Genomic DNA, 20,338 nt, shown 5'->3' on the forward strand with positions numbered 1-20,338 from the left:
TCAAGTGGAGAGTGCTCATCTGGGAGCTATGGCAAATGAAGGCATACCCGCAGCAGCTGTCGGGTCATTTTCCTCACATTGGTGAGTCCTGATTTATTAAAACCTTTCTCCCACTCCCGCTACTCCGCCACCATTTAGGTTCCTTGGGGTTTAGCCAGTCAAGCTGATGGAAGCCCACCACAGCGTGGAAATCACGGCCAGCTGGGTCCTGGATTCCGCCTGCCTTGGAGCCAAAACTCGGCGGTTTCGTTAAGATCCGCTTCGAATTTTTGGCACTGCCCCCCCCACTCCCACCCCCCTCCAAGCCATCAGCTTCTGTCTTCACCCTGCCCAGCCCCTGTGGTCACCTACGCCCGCTCCCCCATCCCCGGGGGCAGGCGGGGGCCGGAGCCCGCGGCGGGGAGGGGGCTGCCGCATCCCTCCCTCCCCGCTGCCGCCGAACACCGGCTCCGAGCAGCCGTCCCCGGGCCGGGGCCGCCGAACATCGGCTCCGAGCAGCCGTCCCCGGGCCGGGGCCGGCGGCCGGTCGGTGGCGATGGTGGTACCCGGGGCGGTCCCGCGGCGCCGGCACCTCCGCGTCCGCCCGAAGTAGCTCCGGCTTCGGGAGATGGATGTGGGTAACGGAGCGCTCGGCTGCTGGAGGCTGGCCTGGGGCAACTGGCGGCGGACGGCACGTGGGGGGACCTGAGAAGCGGCCTGTGGTGTTTTCCGTTCCCTTACAGGTCCAAACATACCCCGAAACATTTCGAATTCCCGTTATTGCACCCCCCCCCTTTTTTTTTTCTTCCCCTCCCGGCAAACCGAAAAGCCGAGATGTTAAAAAACACTTCAGATCAGAGCAGAATGTGTGTTCTGACATTTAAAAGCTTTTCGTTTTTATTAATCCTTTAAAAAATGCATTTCAAAACATTTTAGCTTGTCATTTAGGGTCACAAAAGTGCTTCATTTAGAAACAGCAAAACGAGACATGCCAGTTGCTTCTACATTCATTTTACCTTCTTTTTTTCCTTCCTGTTTAAGCAATTTTGTAGACATGACAGAGCTGAATGACAATGAACCAAATTTTCATGTTTTGGTAAAGAAAATTGTGACCACAAATGCTACTTACTTCTGTCTGAAATAATATGTATTTTCAGAAATATCATATGACAATGCTATTTTAAATGATGATGAGATGGGTTAAAGATTTTATTTTTTGTCTTCTTTAATGAAACATAGATACATAGCAGAAGTCAGAAGCTTTCAAACCACAATCTTTTTTTCCAAATCATTGAAGTTTAATACATGAAAGGGAAGGAAAAAAAAAAAGAAAAAAAAAAAAAGTAAAAGCAAGTAAAAGAGTTCAAGTGCCGTGTAGGACTGTTGAGCACTGAGTTGCTCAATGTAATGCTGCATTGATGTTTCAAGTCAATGGAAGATAACGAAAGGTGCTAATTTTCTCTAGATCTGAGGTTTCCGCTTTCTTATCCCTACAATTATAATGGAAGAAACATCAGAGAAAAAGGAGCAAGCTGTGTTTGCCAAGATGTTGATGAGTCCTGCCAGTGTTTGGCCTCAGCCATCCAACTACATTCTCAACTCGGAGCTCACTGTAAACCCTTTCATGGCATGAAACCGTCTTTGACCTCAATCCATCGGAAACCGTTTGCTCTCTAGTGATCTAGATGCAACTCCTGGGTTCTGCAAAGTCTAAGCAAATTCTGTCCCAGGGGCCTCCAGCTCTGGTACCTGACAACTGAACAGCTCTGCTCAAAACCACCCTGCGCTACCACGTGTCCTGTGATGCACCACCAAGTCCCAGGTCTTTCCTATTTGTGGCTTCAAGTTGTAGGGCTCAAGTGAAGCTATCATGATGGAAAATCTGAACCTTGGTATATCTTGGTTCAATGGCACTGAAAGAAAATGAACAAATAAGCTGACTGACTGCATGGAGTCTCTCTCGGGACTTTTTCTCTCTAAGTAAACATATACAATGTATTTTGCAGCCAAAAAATATTATCCCTTGTAAATAAGGGCTATTTTATTGAAAATGATATTCCTGGTATGAGCATCAAATTAATTTTGAATTTTAATTCAAGTTCTAAAAAATCTGTTCCAAAAGAAACAGATCTGTGTGATCAAAAAGTGGAATTTGGTCTGTATTTTAAGCAGAAGTGTCTGGAGGTGTCAAGGGTAAAGTGAAATATCCGAGTAGACTTCTCTTTTCTCTTCTGCTCAAGATGATGAAAGACATGCAAAATTATGTTGTCAAATTCAAATTATCCAAGATTAATTCAAAAGAAATCAAAAGCTGAATCTCTGCAAGCCTGCCAAAAGTTAGACTACCTTGTCTAAATCAATTACTTCAGAATAACCATCTGCTAAGAGTCCATGCAGCCTCTTGGAATCTTACTACTCCAGTCAGGGAAAAATGAAAATAAAAGCAAGCAGAAGAAATCCCAGGGGACTGTAGCTTCAGGAGGCGAAAAATTGGTGCTTTTTGCTTGCCTGTCTCTTCCCAGTTTCCTGCCCCCTTCAGCGTATGAGAAAGACAAGAAGAGTTTGTGCACTTTGGAAACTCGATAGGAGGCAGCAGCTGATCTTCCCATCACCAGCCTAAAAATAATCCACTCCAGGGCTTGGAGCGGCTTCACTAAGTGGAGGAAAATCCTGCCATCGGGATGATATTGATCACATAGCACAACCGAGTGACAATTTGGGTTGGTATTTTGGTTTTGTTTTTACAAAGGTAAGCTACAGAGTTTGATCTAACATTCAGCAACCAAACGGGGCATGCGATGACCCTCCCCCATTATCTCCCACTAACCACCTCCTCCTCCTTCCCTTTATATCTGTGGGACAGGGCTGCTCCTCGTTCTTTCCTAGGATTACAACTCCAATCTCTTTTTCCTTTTCCTTTTCCATTCGCAGGCATTCTCAGCCTTTACCGTCCCCTCCTGCTGATGCTTTCTTTGCTGCTGTTCACAGGGTTACGTTTCTTTTTTTAAACTGTCCTGCCTTGGCATGTGAAGTCGAAGGTTTTACAGCAGGCAGTGTAGCATGCTGATGTTGGAAATCGCATTGTGTTAAGAAGCTTACCAAAAAAGAAAAAAGCAATGTATTAGATGTGTGAGACCACTGCAGATGTTTGTGTGAAATGCTTTTCAGTGCCAATAGCCTGTTTAGCACCACTGCTGTTGTGATTTTCTCTGTGTTTGGAGCCTGATCCAAAAACCTACTGAAGTCAATGAGATTCCTTGCATTGACTTCAGTAACGTTTGGATCGGGCTGCTGGTGTATGGCAGTTAGTGATGAGAATGCTGACAAGTATCAGAGGTAATTCATCACCTTAAGGCCCAAGGTAACTGGGACAGTGCTTAGCAAGGAAGCAGGGTCTATCTAGAATAGGTGGTCACAGCTGAAATAGGAGTAAAAAGGAAAATGGTATTTTGTACAGGATCATTTTTGATAAAATAGGTTTTAAAGGGGCTGCACTTTTTGCCATTACCTTAGCAGAACTCTTTGCAAATAATGCATAGACTGTAGATCACGCAGATTGTGCTAGGTCCAGTGCTTTTAGGAAGGGAAGAAGAGCAAACTGTTAGGTTTATACCTAGAAAGGAAAAAGATGCAGAGCACTAACCTAAAATCTGTGGCAAAACTCAGAGTTAGGCCTTCCACTGTGCTTATCCAAACCTATAAATTCATAATTTGTCCTTAGTTAAAATTTTCTGTGTGAAATTCAAGAAGGAAAGAAAAATTTTTGCTTTTGTAATGACTTAATTATTCAGAAGATAAGAACTAACTACTTTTGTAAACTCTGAGTACTTTCTCCATCCTGTGTCTGTATGCATACACATATCTATCTATATATATACATGTATATATGCATATATGGGCATATAATGCCCATTTTATGTAAGACCAAAAAAAAAAAAAAATCTGAACTGAGACCCAAGTATGCTCTGTAAGCTGACATATTTTAATTAGGAAGTGCAGCTATTAATTTTATTCTTTTTTAAATATAGGCAACAGAACTACTGAAATAAATGTTTTTCAGAACATTCTTATTTCCCCCAAACAAGGTCCACGTGAGGAGTGTATTTATACTCTTTTCTTTATAATCGTAAGTATCTTGCAGAGCATGCTGAACAGAGTGATAATCCAGGTAAGATGAAACTCTTGAATATGAAGACTTTTAAGCCCACTTTAAAAGACCTAAGGTAATTAAAATGTCTTTAACTAGAAATCTTACAGTTCTTCATTTGGTGAGGATGTTCTCATAATTTCTATGGAAATTTGAATTATCTACCATTTTCCCATTGTCTTCTTAACAATTGCTTGTGGAAAATATATCTCAGGAACTGGCTTATTGCCCTGAGAATCCCCATTTATGCTTGTTAAAATGAGATTTGTAAGTGTTTAGGTTCAATGCTACATCATATTCATTTTTGCAACTTTGTCCTATTTTTTTTCTTCCTCAAACCTTTTTCTTCCTCACAGTGAATATTTATTCCTGAATCTCTTTTGTACTGGTTTCTGTTTATTATATTATGACTATGTCTGTACACCTTAGCCCAAAACCAGAAAGTCTCAACTTGCCAGTGATGGGGATTTTAGCATGCAAATTTAAATGCTTAAAGGACATAAGTTTTTTTAGCTATTTCATTGCAGTATAAACTGCTGTTCAGATAGTTCACATCCTCATTAAAGTAAACCAACAGGGAATCAGATTCCCCAATGGTGTAAAGGAGAGCTGAATCTTGCCTTCCACTGGCATCATCATGGGCCTGTCCTCCTGACTGTTCTTTCCATTCCCCTCCTCTGTTTTGCTCATGGCTTTAGCTTGTAGCTGCTCAGCAAATGCCATTTTCAAAGGGAGAAAGAAAAAACACCTCTGAAAATTTCTGACGAATTCAAGACTTTGTAAAGACTGAGCAATTTGTCAATAACTTTGGAGGACAAAGGCCTTCCAGTCTTTAAGTGTTAAAACAAAAAAATTACCTGGTACTTGGAACTCCTATTGGAGTGCTGAATGTAGCTGATACCTTCAGGTAAGCTTTATCACATCACTGCATTTCCTCTGACTGAAATGCTAGGTTAAACCTAGTATGGTTGTCAACGTTATTATGAAGTATAACATTCCTGCTATAATTAGCAATGAAGTGAATATATTGCGATGTACTTTCTTTGGTGTAATCACCCCAGCATAATTTGGTGGCCTACTATATTTAACAGAAAGGGGAATTATCTCTGGGAAAGCCATTTTTTGTAGCAAGTATGAATAGCATTGTCTTCTTAAATGAGGATCTCATCAGTTATTCTGAAAGGCTGCTACTACCTGATGAGAAATAGTGGTCAGTAACTTCAGCTGACCAATAAGTTTCAAAACAACTTGCTACCCTTTTGTCTGTTCTCTCCTAAATATTTGTGTTTGGGTTATGCATTTCATTGTTTTAATGTGGCAGTCGGACTGCTCCCAGTTTTTGCAGACATTGCTGTTTGCTAGACAAAGACCTCTGCCTGTAAAGAAGCCTTCAGCTCCAAAGGTTACAACCTGAACATGAGCTTAGAGAAAAGGTCTTGGCAATCCATATGACAAGAAGAGTCCTTTGCTTTCCAGTGACTATCCCTGCCTTTGGGACCCATAGATAAAGATTTGCTAAGAAACTAGCGGATATTTCCCCGCTGTAATGCCCTATGGCTCGTGGGTGCTTGAGATAGCCCTGCATGAGCCAACTTTGAAACTGAAGTATGACAACTGCAACAACTAAGCACCGATGTCAAGCTTGCTGCGAGCAGGGCTTCTTATCTTGGGAACAGCACCATGGTGATTAAGACCATTAATTCTGAGGCTGAACTAGTATTTGCATGGCTCTCTACTAATCTGTGTAGCCTACAGCGAAGCAGGTAGCTGCCTACAGCAGCAGACTGCTGAGGGTGATAAAACCATCTGGCTTTGCTGCTTAATTCACCGATGTACAGTTCCAGGAAGCCCAGCTTTGGGCTGCTGCCAGTGTTACCAGGGAAGGTGTCTTAGCAGCTGTAGGAGGGCAATTGCTGCTATGGAATGTGATAACCTCTCTTGAGTTGCAGCAATAACTGCTTTTCCATCCCTTGACAACAGAAGTCTCTTCAACTACTTTCTCCTCGTGTGGCTCTGCAGCCCAGTTTTTCCTCTTTGATCTCTCCCTGTGTACTTACTGTGGCCTAAAAAGTCTCTCTCCACATCTTTGGTAGGGAGAAAATCACCTTTGGCTACACTGTGGGAAACCTTGAGTCAGGTCTGTGTTCTGACGTGCTTAGGGCTAATTCAAAGATCTTCAGCATGGCTATCTGTTACAGGGTTAGACTTGTTCGGTGTGGTCAGCATTCTGTCTTTGGCAATGATCAACAACTGGTGCTCAGGAAAAATATAAAAAGTCTTTAGTGTATTTAACTATGTACTTGCACAATGCTCAGCACTGACTGAAACAAACAGCACTTCCTTGCATAGGCAAGATACCTCTATTCATCTCTCTACAGATCTAGTTCTGACTGAAGCCTGTCATTGGCTTACTAGAAGAGTTAAAGCCAATGGAAGAATAGTTTCATTATTATTAAGGGAACAAAATTTGGTCAGTGATCAGTCATAGAAGTGTTCCATCTTCCTTTCTAACTCCAGCTGCAGTTTTTGATGAATTACAACAGTAAGCATAACTGCAATTCTTCATGATTTTTCTGAATTTGTTCTTCCATTTCACATTTTCATTTCATGAAGTGAAATCTTATGGTTTTACACAAGAGGAGGGAATAGTGCCTTTTCACTCTGCCTTTCATTGGTTATCTGCAGTCAAGATCTTCCAAACTGTCATCATTTCCAGGCTTGTTTTTTTGAGTGAAAGGTCAGTATAGCTGAGGCCTTTTAAAACTCTAAAATTTTTAGAATTGTTAAAGATCTCTTTAGCCTTAACTCCCAATACTGAAATACTGTTTGAAAATGCAGCTTAGACTCTCAAATTGGTCTGAAGCTTTTGAACATGCTACTTGCACTGTTTGCAGCCCTAAGAATGTGTTCATCTGTAGCTACGCAGAGCTTTGCAAGCATGGGATCTGAGTGTTGGCAAGAAAAATTTTGCCATTATATTATCAAATTTTCCTTTGAAGAAGACTGAAGGTTACACTGTTTCCTTGGATGAGCAATTGCATTGTGAAACCTGTCATGGTGCAACTCCTGTTAACTTTTAGTGGAGCTGCACAAGCATTGTTGTAAATTGCCCCATACTGTCTAGAGAAGTCAAGGACTTCTTCTTCTGCCTTAGGGCCTTTTCTTTCTGTCCTTCTTTGGAAATGAACACAGCTTGTTAAACCTTGAGGCCAATGAAAATGATCTTCTGGAGGCATGCCCTGATGCAGCGGAAAGTAATGGCTAATTTCAGCTTCGAACAAAATGGGAGTCTCACTCGCATTGACTGTAAATGCAAAGCATCCTCCCTTACATGTCAGAAAAATTTCATCCAATATATTTCCCCTATCTGTGAAACTTGAGCAAAGAAATAGAAACTACATGACATGCTTTATGCTTGGGGTGATGAGTCTGTGCATCAGTGCATCTCCAGAGCCCCATATGTATGTAAGTTTTCCAAAAAACAGAGCAAGGTCCAGTGGTTTGAGTCACATGGGCAAAACTTTGGAGGGTATATCGGATCTGCCTTCTGCACCAGAAATGCATGGGAAGGGAAAGATGGGGTGGTTACTTGCTCCCTGTGAGGCACATTGGAGATAAAATTATTTCTTAGAGCTCTAATGTACTGCAGCCTTTTCACACGCTGCTCTTGAAGATACAGAGAACTACTAGCTGCCTGTCTGTGTAAACACCAGAAAGTGTCTACGAAAGGTGGCATACACCAACAGATGCAGAACATGAGTCCTCCACTTCCAGTCATAGTTCATAGTTCATCCACAGTGTGGATGGACAGAGGGATGCAAGAAAGGAAGGAAGGGGCGAAGGAAGGATCACTGGGCTATTAATGCTTCTACAGTTCTTACCTCTTCTATTCCCTATCAGTACCATAATGTACTAGATGTGTGTCTTGAAGTGGGTGCTGCTAAAAAGGGAAGTTGTACCTGGTGAGTGTTTTATGAGGCCAAATCATAAGTTGCATTGGGTCAACACAGCATCATGAGACTGATCAGAATGTTTTGATAGGTTTTAAGCGTGTGGAGGTTTAATGAACAAGGTCGCTGGATGTGCTGATTAATGAAGTGTATTCTAATTTAAAAACTTGGGAATTTATTGTCAGTTACCCTATCTCATTTCATTGGCAATGCAACCTTTTTGATTTTCTCTTGATTTTTTTTTTTTTTTACAAACTGACCAATGTAGGCTTTTTGATTTTCTCTCTCATTCTAAGAGAAGACAATTAAATTCTACCTCTTATTTGAAATGAACCTGTAACAAAAGTATTTTGAATAGACTGCTTATACCTACTCTTGAGAATTATCATCAGTATGATGGGCACTGTCTCTATACATCAGTATTAACAATAGGGCCAGATTCTTTCCTCAGCCCTGCCAACGTGCAAAGGACGGTTGGTTTTAAGAGTGTGTTCTTGGACATACTCCATCACAAAACTAGGCACAGCACAGATTCTTGTGAAGATTCAGATGTGACTCTTGAAAGATGCATCTTTCTTGAGAGCTTTTAGGGACCATTGTTTGAGGTGTAATATGAAACATCTACAACCTGATGGTAGGTCCTAGCTAGCAGATAGCACTCTCCGTGCGGTTAATAGTCCTTTCTTCCACAGGAACATCTACTACCTATATTCCATTTCCCTTCCATAAAAAATGGAAGAAAAACAACACTTCCCTTAGCTTCTCTTGGAGATGGCTTTAATCCTTTCTCCCAGATCTATTTTTGACTAAAAGCCAAAAGCTACAGTGGAAGTCAATGATTCAATGCTCATTTGAACCCAGGATCCTCCTGCCTTTCGGTACCAATCCAACCACTAGACCACAATAGCGTCTTACACTGTCTCAGAAAAGAGTCCTCTTTGTGGGAAAGGGAGGAAAATTCCCAGCAGAACTCCCTTGGACTTCTGACCTTCGATAAAAATGAGGAAACGACACTTCTGATTTTCAAGAGATTATCATTACCATTATGTTTCTCTTAAAGGAGACATGTTGAGCTTTTACAAATTAAAACCAATCTCTGTGTAGTTTTTTTAAAAAATTCCCTATTTGTTTTGCTAATAACTCCTCAGTCTATTCAGACAGAATTCATATGAACATAATGTTTCTTTTGTGTTACTAATCATATGCATAAAAATGAAATGATAGGATGATAGTGGTCATATCACTCTATTCATTATAGAGAATGGGCCAAACTCTCTACCTTCTACTGAAGACTGAGTGGGTTGCCCATCAGCTTTTGCACCACAGTAAGTACATGCATGCATTTTTGCAGGATGTGGTCCACCATATGACTCTGAGTTATGCTTAACTTCTGGCAAATCTCAGACCATAAACTGCTGATATGTTTGGAAAAGAGACTGCATTTATCACATTCTTTTCAATGAAACGCCTTTACAAATTTCACTGATGTATTTCAATATGGATTATGCTTTTCAGATCCAGCAAAAAGTTAGTTAAAAGGAAAAAGGGGGTTAGCAGAGGTTCAAAGTGTGTCTTTGAACTCTGTATTCTTTTGAAGATCTGTATGTTTCTGCTCTCTCTAAGGGAGTACTTGAGTAGTTTATGCTTACCTTGTTATGCTTACCTTGTTTAAACAACTAGGCTCATAGAACTAACCTGAACTATTTCAGGAAACAAGGAAAGCCTTTTTATCCTGATTCAACTAACTTTTTTTTCAACTGTGTTCATGCATTTTTTGCATGTCTATATTGTTCTGATTCTGCAAAATTCATTAATGCCAATGTTGTTGCAGAAAGATGCATTCACCAAGGTATACATATACTTTGCTGAATTAAAGATCTTCTTTCCATTTTAGTATGTAAAATTTGGAAAAAAAGATGTGAGCAAATGAGTTTACACAACCTATTCTATAGCACTATGTTGCTGTGTGTAAGTCTTGGGCAAAGAAATCAGCAAGGAAACATTTTGGTTGCAATCTTGTTTCATCTTCTTATAAAGAAGAATGAAAAAATAAATGATGCATAAGTTGATAAAAGCCAGAAGCTGGCCATAACTCTGGGTCATACCATGGCCCACACTCTGTAAGCACGAACGCATGAGCTTATCTTGGTGTACAAAAATAATCTCATAAGAAATCATGGAAGTCAGAGAACTGCTTAGATGAGGCTAAGCACGTGCATAAGGATTTGCAAGATCAACCATAAATGCTGATTTACTGTCTATGCAATATTCAATATAACCTTCTTTGATCAAGAGTTTGGCAATTATCTGTAATGACTAGTGTATGTGACCATTGTTCTAAGGGACAATGAAGAAATACAAAATATCAGTGAATGCAAAGCTGCCAAATCACAAATAGCAAAGGTTCAGAGCTTGCACTGAGAACATAGTGCAACAAATTGTATGAACAGAGGTGTTGCACAGAGAATATTGGCTCATCAAGGAAGCACTAACACACAGGAGTCAGCTTATGTGCATTTGAGTTTTCTTATGAGAAATAGAAATAATTTTTTTTCAAAACTTTCTTGTTCTTTCTCTATATTCTCATAGAGCATTTGCAGCATAACATCTGTGCATATAATGAACATTAGAAGACATAGCATAGTGTATTTAATAAATAGTACTTATAATAAATCATAAATATAAATACATATAAATATTATTAACTAAATATAAATAATATTATTTTAACATAAACACAGCCTTCATTCTAATTTGCTTATACTTGACAGAGCCCAAAAGAATTTTCAAAATAGAACCGAATTATTCTCTGTTTGTTGTTCGTGTGCTCCTTCTGTATCTCTTTGTTGTATTTATTTTGTGTTTAGCTAAAGGGAATGCTAGCAGTCTTGGTAGCCAATTATTCTCTCTTTTTTGTAGTAGTCAGACCTTCTGGAAGCAATGAGGCTCGCATTTTGTGGTAACGACAATGCTTCAGCCTATAACATCAGTGCTGGTGTCCTAAGAAATGTCTGCTTTGTGGATGCCCTCAACTTGGTTCCCCATGTCTTCTTGCTATTTATCACCTTCCCAATTTTGTTCATTGGTAAGTTATTCAATGGAGCTGTGCAATCCTACAAACACTTGAGCATGTATTTATACTCACTCATGTTTATATGTGCTTGGAGGCTTCTCTCTGGAGAAGTTTTCTTCAGATTTGAAATTGGCAGCTTGCAACCTTTGCTATTATTAGATATTAGAAGACTTAGGGCAGTGGGTCTGAATTCCCTTCAAGTGATGTGAATTTCAGAGAATATCCAAAATGTGCAACTTGGATCTAAGGCTAGGAGAAGTGTAGGAAACTTTTAAAACAGAGTAATTACTTCTTTTGCCAACATTTGTAAACAGAAGTAGAGCAAAAGAGATAATCTTTTTCCACAGGAATGAAAATAAGAAATTATAAATCTCTCTTGAAGAATTTAGGACAGTGGAGTGGCTCTAACTCACATGTTCTTGTAAAAAGCCCCATCTAAACTAGTACTCTAATGATACTTTTTCTCTATATTGTGTCTTTATCCTAGTTATTTGCAGTGATGAAATAAATACAATTTAATACTTTTTCAGAGCTGTCAAACAGATTCTAACTGGTCATAGGAGACAAAGAGACTTGAATAACTGTCAAAAGGCAATAAGTATTAATAAAAATAAATATTATCCTGACAACTGCATGAGAAATGGCATGTCAGTTCTTCCATGTTACCTTCCTGGTGTCACATACATCCATAGCAATACATTCCTTCCAAAGGGAAGATTTGAATTTGAGACTATATTCAAACTAGAGATTTAAGGATTTCCATTATGCAAAAAGACTCTGAAGTGATTGAATAATAGGGCCACAGGAACCTAAGATGCTCAGTACCCAGCAATCAAAGGTGTAACAAGATCCAGTGACTGAAAACTAGTTAAGTAATTAGGCAAGGGAATAAGAAACAAGTTCTAACAAAAGAATAACTAAAGACTGGAAAAAACCCAAAGGGTTAGGAAGAACTCTCTCCAACAGTGCTGGATTTTTATGTCAGTGCTGGCTTTTTCTTTAAGATGAGATGCAATTCATCCTTGAATTACAGGGCTTTCTGCAGAAGTGTTTGATGGAAACGTCTGAGGGCAGAGATAATATTTTACAACATTCTGTGTTATGCGTCAAGTGATAGTGGCTGCTTTAATGTTTTTTACAGGTATTAGCCATTTAATTTTGAAATAGTATTGCAGCCACTGAAAATTCCCTCTATTTTCTAACAATGTTAGAAAAAAAATAATAGCTTAAATTCTATGGTATGTATGTATGTATGTATGTATGTAATTCTTTGTTTTCTATTTTGTACCTTGGTTATCAGGACAAATAGTTGTTGAACAGAACATTAAAAGCCAACTGGCATCCACAGTATTGACTGACTCCAAAACCAAAAATTGATGATGAACCATGTTTGTGCAGATGTATGGGCAAAGAGGAAATAGAAATGAAAAGTAGCTTGGGAGAGACAAAGATAGAAGCAAGGTCAAAGAAAGCCACATTAGATTAGGAAAAATCTCAGGAAACTATAGAAAGTGCTTGAGACAGATGTGGAGAAGACAGAATATTTTATTCCTGCAGTACTTTGCATATTAAACAAGGATGAAATGGTGAAATCCAGACAGTTTCCAAGAATGAATAAACCCGGGCTCTGGTTTATGTGTTTCTGAGTCACCTGATTGAGCCTCTAGGCACAATGAGATGCTGCATCCTTGTGTATTGAAAGCATATCCTGGATGTTAAACTCAGTTGTTTGTGTTTTCTTTTGATTTGTTTCTTTACTTCCCCAAAATGTGCGGTTCTTGGGATTCTCTATGGGCTTCAGGAAGTCTGTCGGGGAATTCCAGGAGTTGCCTTACAGTAAGAGGGACATGTACAGCCATTTGGGCTGACTTAGGACAGCCCTGTACCAGGTGGGACGGGACCGAGGCCAAAGCAACATGCAGGACAGACTCACCGTCATGAGAGGCTGACCTCTGATCGGTCCTCAGCTCCCTGAGCACTGTCACATCCATCAGGTCCTTGATGTCCCACTTCTTGCCATGTTGCTGGGCTCAGAGAGGATCTTGCCTGAAAAGGATAGGTGCCATCTGAGGTGATGACATGGAAATAGGCTTCAAGATTAATTTGTTGATTAAATCAGCTGAGTCCTGGTGCTGTGCTGCGAGCTTTAATGTGCCAGGGCGAGGAGGCTGGGCTGTGCTGGAGGAGTGGAGATTGGGAAATTGTGGTTCAGCATCCCCTGAGACAGTGCTACCAACCAGGCCTGAAACAAAGATAATAAATTTTATTTGTTTGAAGTAAATATATCTCTTTGAGGCCTCTTTGGAGGATGCAGCATTTTTATCAGTTGGAAACTTTTCCCACTCTTGTCTATGACTCGGAAAGACATGATGATGCCATCACTTAGGAACTGTCAGTCCCTGTTGTGTGAGGGTGAGACTCTGAGACGTTTCTTCTGGTTTTCTCATCTTTGTTCTTGCCTGGGGACCTCTTTTCTTTGATTGCAATTGTGGGAAGTTTGTTGTCCCATTGTCTACAGAGTTAGATCAAAATTATGGGAGGGCTACATGGCAACTCAGACACTCCTGGGTCATCTTATTAGCAACAACAGCCCCCATATTCTTGTAGGGGTTTTGTATTAATTGTATACTATTAAGTGCGACCTATGGATTAGAATAGGGAATTGATAACCAGATCACTCACTGGCTGGCTGTGTGATAACCTTCCTCTTTCATTATTATTATTTCGCAGGCTGGGGAAGCCAAAGCTCCAAAGTCCAGATTCACCACAATACCTGGCTGCACTTCCCTGGACACAACCTGCGGTGGATCCTGACATTCACCCTCCTGTTTGTACATGTGTGTGAAATAGCAGAGGGCATAGTTTCTGATACGTAAGTGATGGTGTTTGGTGGATAGCCAAGCTAATTACATTCATTAATGTAAAGTGTTATTGAGTGATGAGCTGGCTAAAAAGGTGTAAGGAGTTTTTCCCCCCAAAAGATGGGGCGTCATTTCATGAACTGCCCCGATTTTAATGGGATGAAGGCGAAACGATTGTTCTTAGCACTTTGTTATTCTCTTATTGTCAATATTTACAATATTGACAAAAGTTAAAGCATTCACATGGAAAAAATCTTTTTGTCTTTAAGAAAGGCATGTTTGTCCTCTTAAGTAGATTAGCAGAACCCTAGGAATGTAACAGTGGTGAAAAAAGACACCAAATCCACTAATTTATACCTTATTTATTTTCAGACAAATGAAATCTCGCCATCTGCATCTCTTTCTACCAGCTATAATGGGATTTGTGGCTGCCACTGTATCCATAGTCTATTACCACAATATTGAAACATCTAACTTTCCAAAGTTACTGTTGGGTAAGTCTAAAATTTAGATACTCTTACAAAACCCAGTGAGTTAGCCACAGTCAGCTTGCGTAGATTGAAGAGGATGGTGAAATGTGTGAGAATACTAAAAAAGAGAGAGGAATAATTCTCTGCCTTTTGAACTAGTATTATTGTAGGAGTTATTGCACCTTTTATAACGTACACCCTGAAAATTTTTTGAAAGTGATCACAAAAGGAAAAGCATTGTATGCCTATTGTATTTCTAGCATGAGCTTTTAGGTATTTATTTTTTAACACTGCTCATTATTTTGAGGCAAAAACTTGTCTTCATTCAAAAGGGCTATTTTAAAAGGCCACTTTTAAAAGTAATCAAAAATCATCCTGTGCAGATGGCTGTTGTTTCACAGCATTCTTTGCAGTTGATTCTGAGGTTACCCAGTCTGCTGTCTAAGTCAGGAGATGGTCAGAAGAATGTGACTAGACATTGCAGGATAATGTTTCGTACAGGCATATTGTCCAAATTACATGTAACTCAACAACCTGAATGAGCCATTGACAGATACAAGCCAGGATGCAGGATATAATTGAACTATATGAATTCTTTTTCAAAATGAGCATGTTTCCATATGCACCATGCTTTTTCAAAGAGGCAATATGATATTTGTCATGTTAAGTGACTTTTGCTTCATTTTAATAACAAAGTTCCCCTTCAGATTACCTTCAGTGGACTTTTCTAATTGTGTGAAGGCCCACTATTGTGGATCTCCTTGAAGGGTGATAGCCCAGGAAAGAACACAGTGACTTGGGAAAAGGAAGTGCAAAGCAAATCTCCTGAACCTGAGTTCCTGACTTTGGCTGACATCACACATCGCCAGCCTGCAGGCTGGTGGTATAGAGGATCACCGTGCCTGCATTGCACTAAGCCATGGAATAGTTCTGTTTGGGAGAGCTAAAACTTCTGCAGTGCTGGTATAGTTAATTATTATTTTTTTTTTAAATTATGCATGTTTTACAGCTCTCTTTCTTTACTGGATAATGGCCTTTGTCACCAAAACAATCAAGCTTGTCAGATACTGCCAGGATGGTGTGCCATTTTCTCAGCTGCGTTTCTGCATCACTGGAATTATGGTCATTCTCTATGGGCTGCTGATGGCTGTGGAGATCAATGTCATTCGAGTTAGGGTATGTGGTTTCTTTATCAGGATCTGAAAAAGTATCAGTAGTATCTTGGGGATGAAGATGGGTCTTTAGTAACTCTGGCTTGTGTCAAGTTTAGGCCCAAGTTTAGCTTAGCCATAAGTATCTGGTTAATTCTATAGAAATCAATGGGACCTGGCATCTCTTTAAAATGTATGTCCCTGATGTGTCCCCTGGACTTGATATGTATGGGTGCCTGTGTATCTGTATTCACACAGAGAGTGCATATGTATTTGTATAGATATTCATGCATATTTGTAAGGGTATATGTGTATGTAATCTATACAATATATGCTATGTTAATGCAGATAAACTATATATGTAGTGAATGTATAAGTTAGCATACATTCTTACTGACAATAATTTAAAATATAATTATAACTCAAGAACTCTTTTTTGTTGTTGTTCAGATAGAGATAGGTGGTACTGGTAGGTACAGAGCTGTGTCCACATACCATATTGCTCAATTCCTTGCCAGTTATGCATTCAAAATGGAAATGATCCTATTTACATGCAAATTTATATTTAAATTCAATGTATAATTACCTTTAAATGCAAATATGACACTGTAGTTGTATTATACATAATTTTTACTAAAAATTACTGTTAATAAGGTAATTCCTGAGCACGTGCTGTCTATTTTCTCCTCTCCAGAGGTATGTTTTTTTCATGAACCCTCAGAAAGTAAAGCCACCAGAGGATCTACAGGACCTGGGGGTGAGGTTTCTGCAGCCATTTGTCAATTTGCTCTCAAAGGCAACTTACTGGTGGATGAATACTCTTATTATATCTGCTCACAAGAAACCTGTGGACCTGAAGGCTATCGGAAAGCTTCCAATTGCAATGAGAGCACTGACAAATTACATTTGTCTCAAAGAAGCATATGAGGAACAAAAGGTAACCGGAGATGTTTGTGTCACTCTTTAGCCTTAGAAACTGTAGTGTCACTTTGAATTTTTTCTGCTTCTATGAAATCCTAATTTTAGGAATTTTTAACTTAGGACTGTTTATTCCAAGGTGAAACTTGGCTTAGAATGTTCCAATCCAATGGTTACTCTTTGGTTTTAAGTGATTTTACAGCAGGGGAGGGTTGCCAGATTGAGAGCAACTGGAAACTAAAACCATAACAGACTGATCACTTGCTAGATTTCATTTTAAAAGTGAAAGCTTTGTTTAAACCTTAGCTACTTGTGACAGCATCTTAAATTAGAAGACATTCTGTCCATAGTTTCAGCTGGAAACACTCACCTTCACTCTTTTCTCCAGTCACCAATCCAAAACACAGCATGATATGGGCTGCTATGAAGAAAATTAACTCCATCCCAGCCAGACCCAGTACAAAACCAAGGTTGGGCGAACTCACTGGCTAGGGCAGGAGTTTCCAGAGAAACTTCTGGATACATTTAGGGAACACTGTGGTGTTTCACTTGTGCTTAAAGCTGGTGATTTCTGCCAAAAAATAAGTATTTTGTTTTGCAGAAAGGAGGGAGAATTTGAGAGCCTGTCTCCCTGATTTGTACATACATATCAATTCTCAAGTGTAAACAGAGAGAATTCAGGCATTAAGAGGCCACTTTGGAAAATGTGTCATGTAGGACAAAAGCGTATAAATCCCGTTCCTGGTGCATACACCAGATAAATGTGTTTCCAAGCAGTGCACAGTTCAGAACTGCAATGCAAGGGGAAGCCGGGAGGAGCAGCTCTCTAGTCCCAGCAAATGATGGAGCTGCAGGTTCCTTTCTGTGCCCTCTGAAATGAAACCATAGTCAGTGCAATTGTTTCTATTTTAATAGATTTAGGTTGCTTCTCTACAAAATAGTCAATGCTTACAGTACTAGAGACTGAGACTCTTCTGCTTTAAGCAGAAAACTACTGAGTCATTGGAACTGAGCTTTTCACAGCAAAGGATAAGTGCATCCCTTAGACCATGTTCCTTAAAGAAGCATTTGGTGCCTAAATCTTGCTTAAAGAGACCAAAAAGTCTTAGGCACCTACATGCCCCCAAGGATCTGAGTCTCTGTGCCATTCTTAATGACAGGCATGATGTCTAGGTGCAAGCATTTTTCTGCAGCTCATTTACATCTGCAGACACTGTGTGTGCCTGCACAAATACGGGGTTCAGATGCCAAAAGGCAAGTTAAATGTGCTATTGCTTATGTGCATGAATGCAAACATTCAGTGTGTAGCTTCCCTTGGCACGTGTCATGCACAAATGAAGACTTGCATAAATGTACCCATACAGTTACATGTGCCTACATTTATAAAGCTGGCTTACGTCAGATTTTTTGGTTTCCATAGTTGTTTAAAGTCTCGAGATTACCACAGCTTCTAGCACATTTGTGCTAATATTCAAAAACAGGCTGTAACCCTAAAGTAAACTGATACTTCACAGATAAAGTTAAAGTAAACCAAAGGGCTAAAACCAATCCAAAGAGCCAGGCAGTGGGAACTCGCTGCAGTTCACTCCCACGGAGGAATGTGTTGGTTTGTGCATGGCTGGGTCAGAAAGCAGCCTCAGAATTAGGAAAATTCTTCGGGTTGAAGCATGGTCTGGAATCTGGAAGAGATGATATGTCACTGTCTCTGCTGCCAGGATGTATTTTGCATTAATCTTCTGCAGCTGGCGAGGGGAGCCCCCCAGCATCCTCTGGATTAAGTGGGGTTACCCCTGCCTGAGCCTGGAGATGGCTGATCTCAGCTGTGCTCCGTGGCCCTGCAGAAAGAAGGCTTCTGTTCCTTTCCAAACCTTTCTTATCATGCCTTGATGAACGATGCTGAACATGACCACGAATATTCTGTATTGTAAAATACCTTTGAGATAGCTCACGTGATGTTGTCTTGCTATCCCTTCTGCATGCTATGAAAATTGAAAGCAGCTGAGGTTCTCTAACAAGTAATAGCATGAGAGAAATGAGTGAGGTTAAATTTTGATGACTGGTTTCTCAAAATCACTGTTTTCCAAACCTGTGTCCCAAGCATATACGAGTGTAAACTAGTGGATCTGAGATTAACTCTTTAAGGCTGCTATCTTCTGATTAAATAGCATATTGCCACTTGCGTAACCATGAAGTCTGTGAACACTGGGTTCAACCTCTTCATGTTTTCTTTGATGTCAGTGGGTAACTCCTGAAATCTGTATTCAATTATTTTGACAGAATTCTTCTGGGTCCTACCATATGAAGGTTTGCCTACTGAAACAAGACCTAAGCTAACACTTCTCAGTAACAAATCTGAATTCATATTCTGTTCTATATTTTCTTACATCTTCAAATTTTCATCAAGCAGTTCTTAGCATTATGAATACATTCACTACTCAAAATTCTTTTGTTATAAGTAATTTTTTCAAAACATCAAATAATTTAATTTTAATATCACTTTCATCGTACATGGTGTTTTATAGAACTTTAAAGCCAGTTATCAGTAATTTTATTATAATATTAAGCAATATAAAACAACACAATACAAGGCTAAATAACTGGTGATCAACATTCTAATTGGCTATTAGTCTGGTAGTCGCTACTGCAAAAGGCATTCCAACTCTTACAGTAAGACATAGGTCATTTGTTACTGGTTTTATAGATAGTGTTTGGCAACATAGCATAACACAGCATATCATAAGAAAACAGCATAGCATATGTTCTTTCAAATTAGAAGATACCATAAAACTAGAGGTAAAACAAGCTCTTTTGATAAATGAGCTTACTTAAATATGCCGTTTGAGTTTTTTTCCTAAACAAAGTACTGCCAAAAAAATTGCAATTGGCTTTCCTTATCTCATTATTTCCTGCTGTCAGTAAATATTCTAAAAGATGGACGTGCTTTATTTTCTTGCTTTTCTGGACAGTCTCCTATAGAAACAGAAATACCTCATCTTACAGTATTTTTATCATACCTTTCTAAGAATCCTGGAGAAATTCTAAATGTGGATAGGAAGGTTGCTTCTGCAGAATAAGCAGCGATGCACATCATACACATAGGGTTAGACCCATGACCTTGAATTCCTATATTATCTTTAATACACGTTCACAGTTCCTACTATATTAATAGATATTTTGGCTGAAGATAAAGAATTTTTTAATAAGATTGAAAAGAAAAATAAGTCCTTAATAATATGCAATGAAACTCTCACAGCCAAATTTTTGGACCAATGTACTATATGTGGGTAATACTTGTCACATAATCCCCCTCCCCCAAAATTTTATCCCGTTTCTGTTGTTGCTTGGCTTTTGTTTTGGTTTCTATACAAGTGGTGTGGACGTTTCAAACCACATACTAGTGCATTATACATCACATATCCCAAACTAGATTTAACACATTGATATTACATTTGGTTTACCCCATCAACCAAAATCCTGTGTAATTTGCTCTGACAGTCAATAGAAAGTTTTACTTTTGGGATGGTGTAATAGAAAATGCAATTTTTAAAGTCAAGGACCATCAGAATTTCCTATACTTGCTGTTCATGTGCCACTGTGGATCTTACCTGTTATGGCAAAAACAGGAGGAAAGAAAGTGTGTTAGGTAGCTAGAAATCACAGGGACGGAGCATTGCCCTTCAGCATCAGACTGACACTGTCAGCTCCAGCAGTAAGGGAACAGTCAGATTTCCGTATTTACTGAGGCGTACCTTACAGGTGGCTTGATTTACCAGCAAGTGCTGTCTCACT

General features: G+C 39.5%; 1 protein-coding gene across 11 annotated transcripts in view; it reads left to right on the forward strand.

Annotated features, from left to right (window-relative positions):
• Window positions 1–2,316: 2,316 nt before the first annotated feature.
• The window catches only part of ABCC9 (ATP binding cassette subfamily C member 9), a 76,023-nt gene continuing 58,001 nt past the window's right edge, over window positions 2,317–20,338 (forward strand). For 2 of the 11 annotated variants that reach the window (XM_075051441.1, XM_075051443.1), the window contains exons 1-6: window positions 2,317–2,728; window positions 10,996–11,161; window positions 13,880–14,021; window positions 14,383–14,504; window positions 15,490–15,656; window positions 16,326–16,568. In XM_075051441.1, the coding sequence (XP_074907542.1) occupies window positions 11,017–11,161; window positions 13,880–14,021; window positions 14,383–14,504; window positions 15,490–15,656; window positions 16,326–16,568 (819 nt within the window). In that variant the 5' untranslated portion in view covers window positions 2,317–2,728; window positions 10,996–11,016. Of the gene's footprint in view, window positions 2,729–5,014; window positions 5,034–6,846; window positions 6,864–9,358; window positions 9,402–10,995; window positions 11,162–13,879; window positions 14,022–14,382; window positions 14,505–15,489; window positions 15,657–16,325; window positions 16,569–20,338 lie in introns of those variants that run through there. The other 9 variants (XM_075051438.1, XM_075051442.1, XM_075051432.1 and 6 more) reach the window with 7 other exon arrangements.

This window comes from Buteo buteo, chromosome 19 (assembly GCF_964188355.1).
Source record: "Buteo buteo chromosome 19, bButBut1.hap1.1, whole genome shotgun sequence".
Lineage (NCBI taxonomy): Eukaryota > Metazoa > Chordata > Aves > Accipitriformes > Accipitridae > Buteo > Buteo buteo.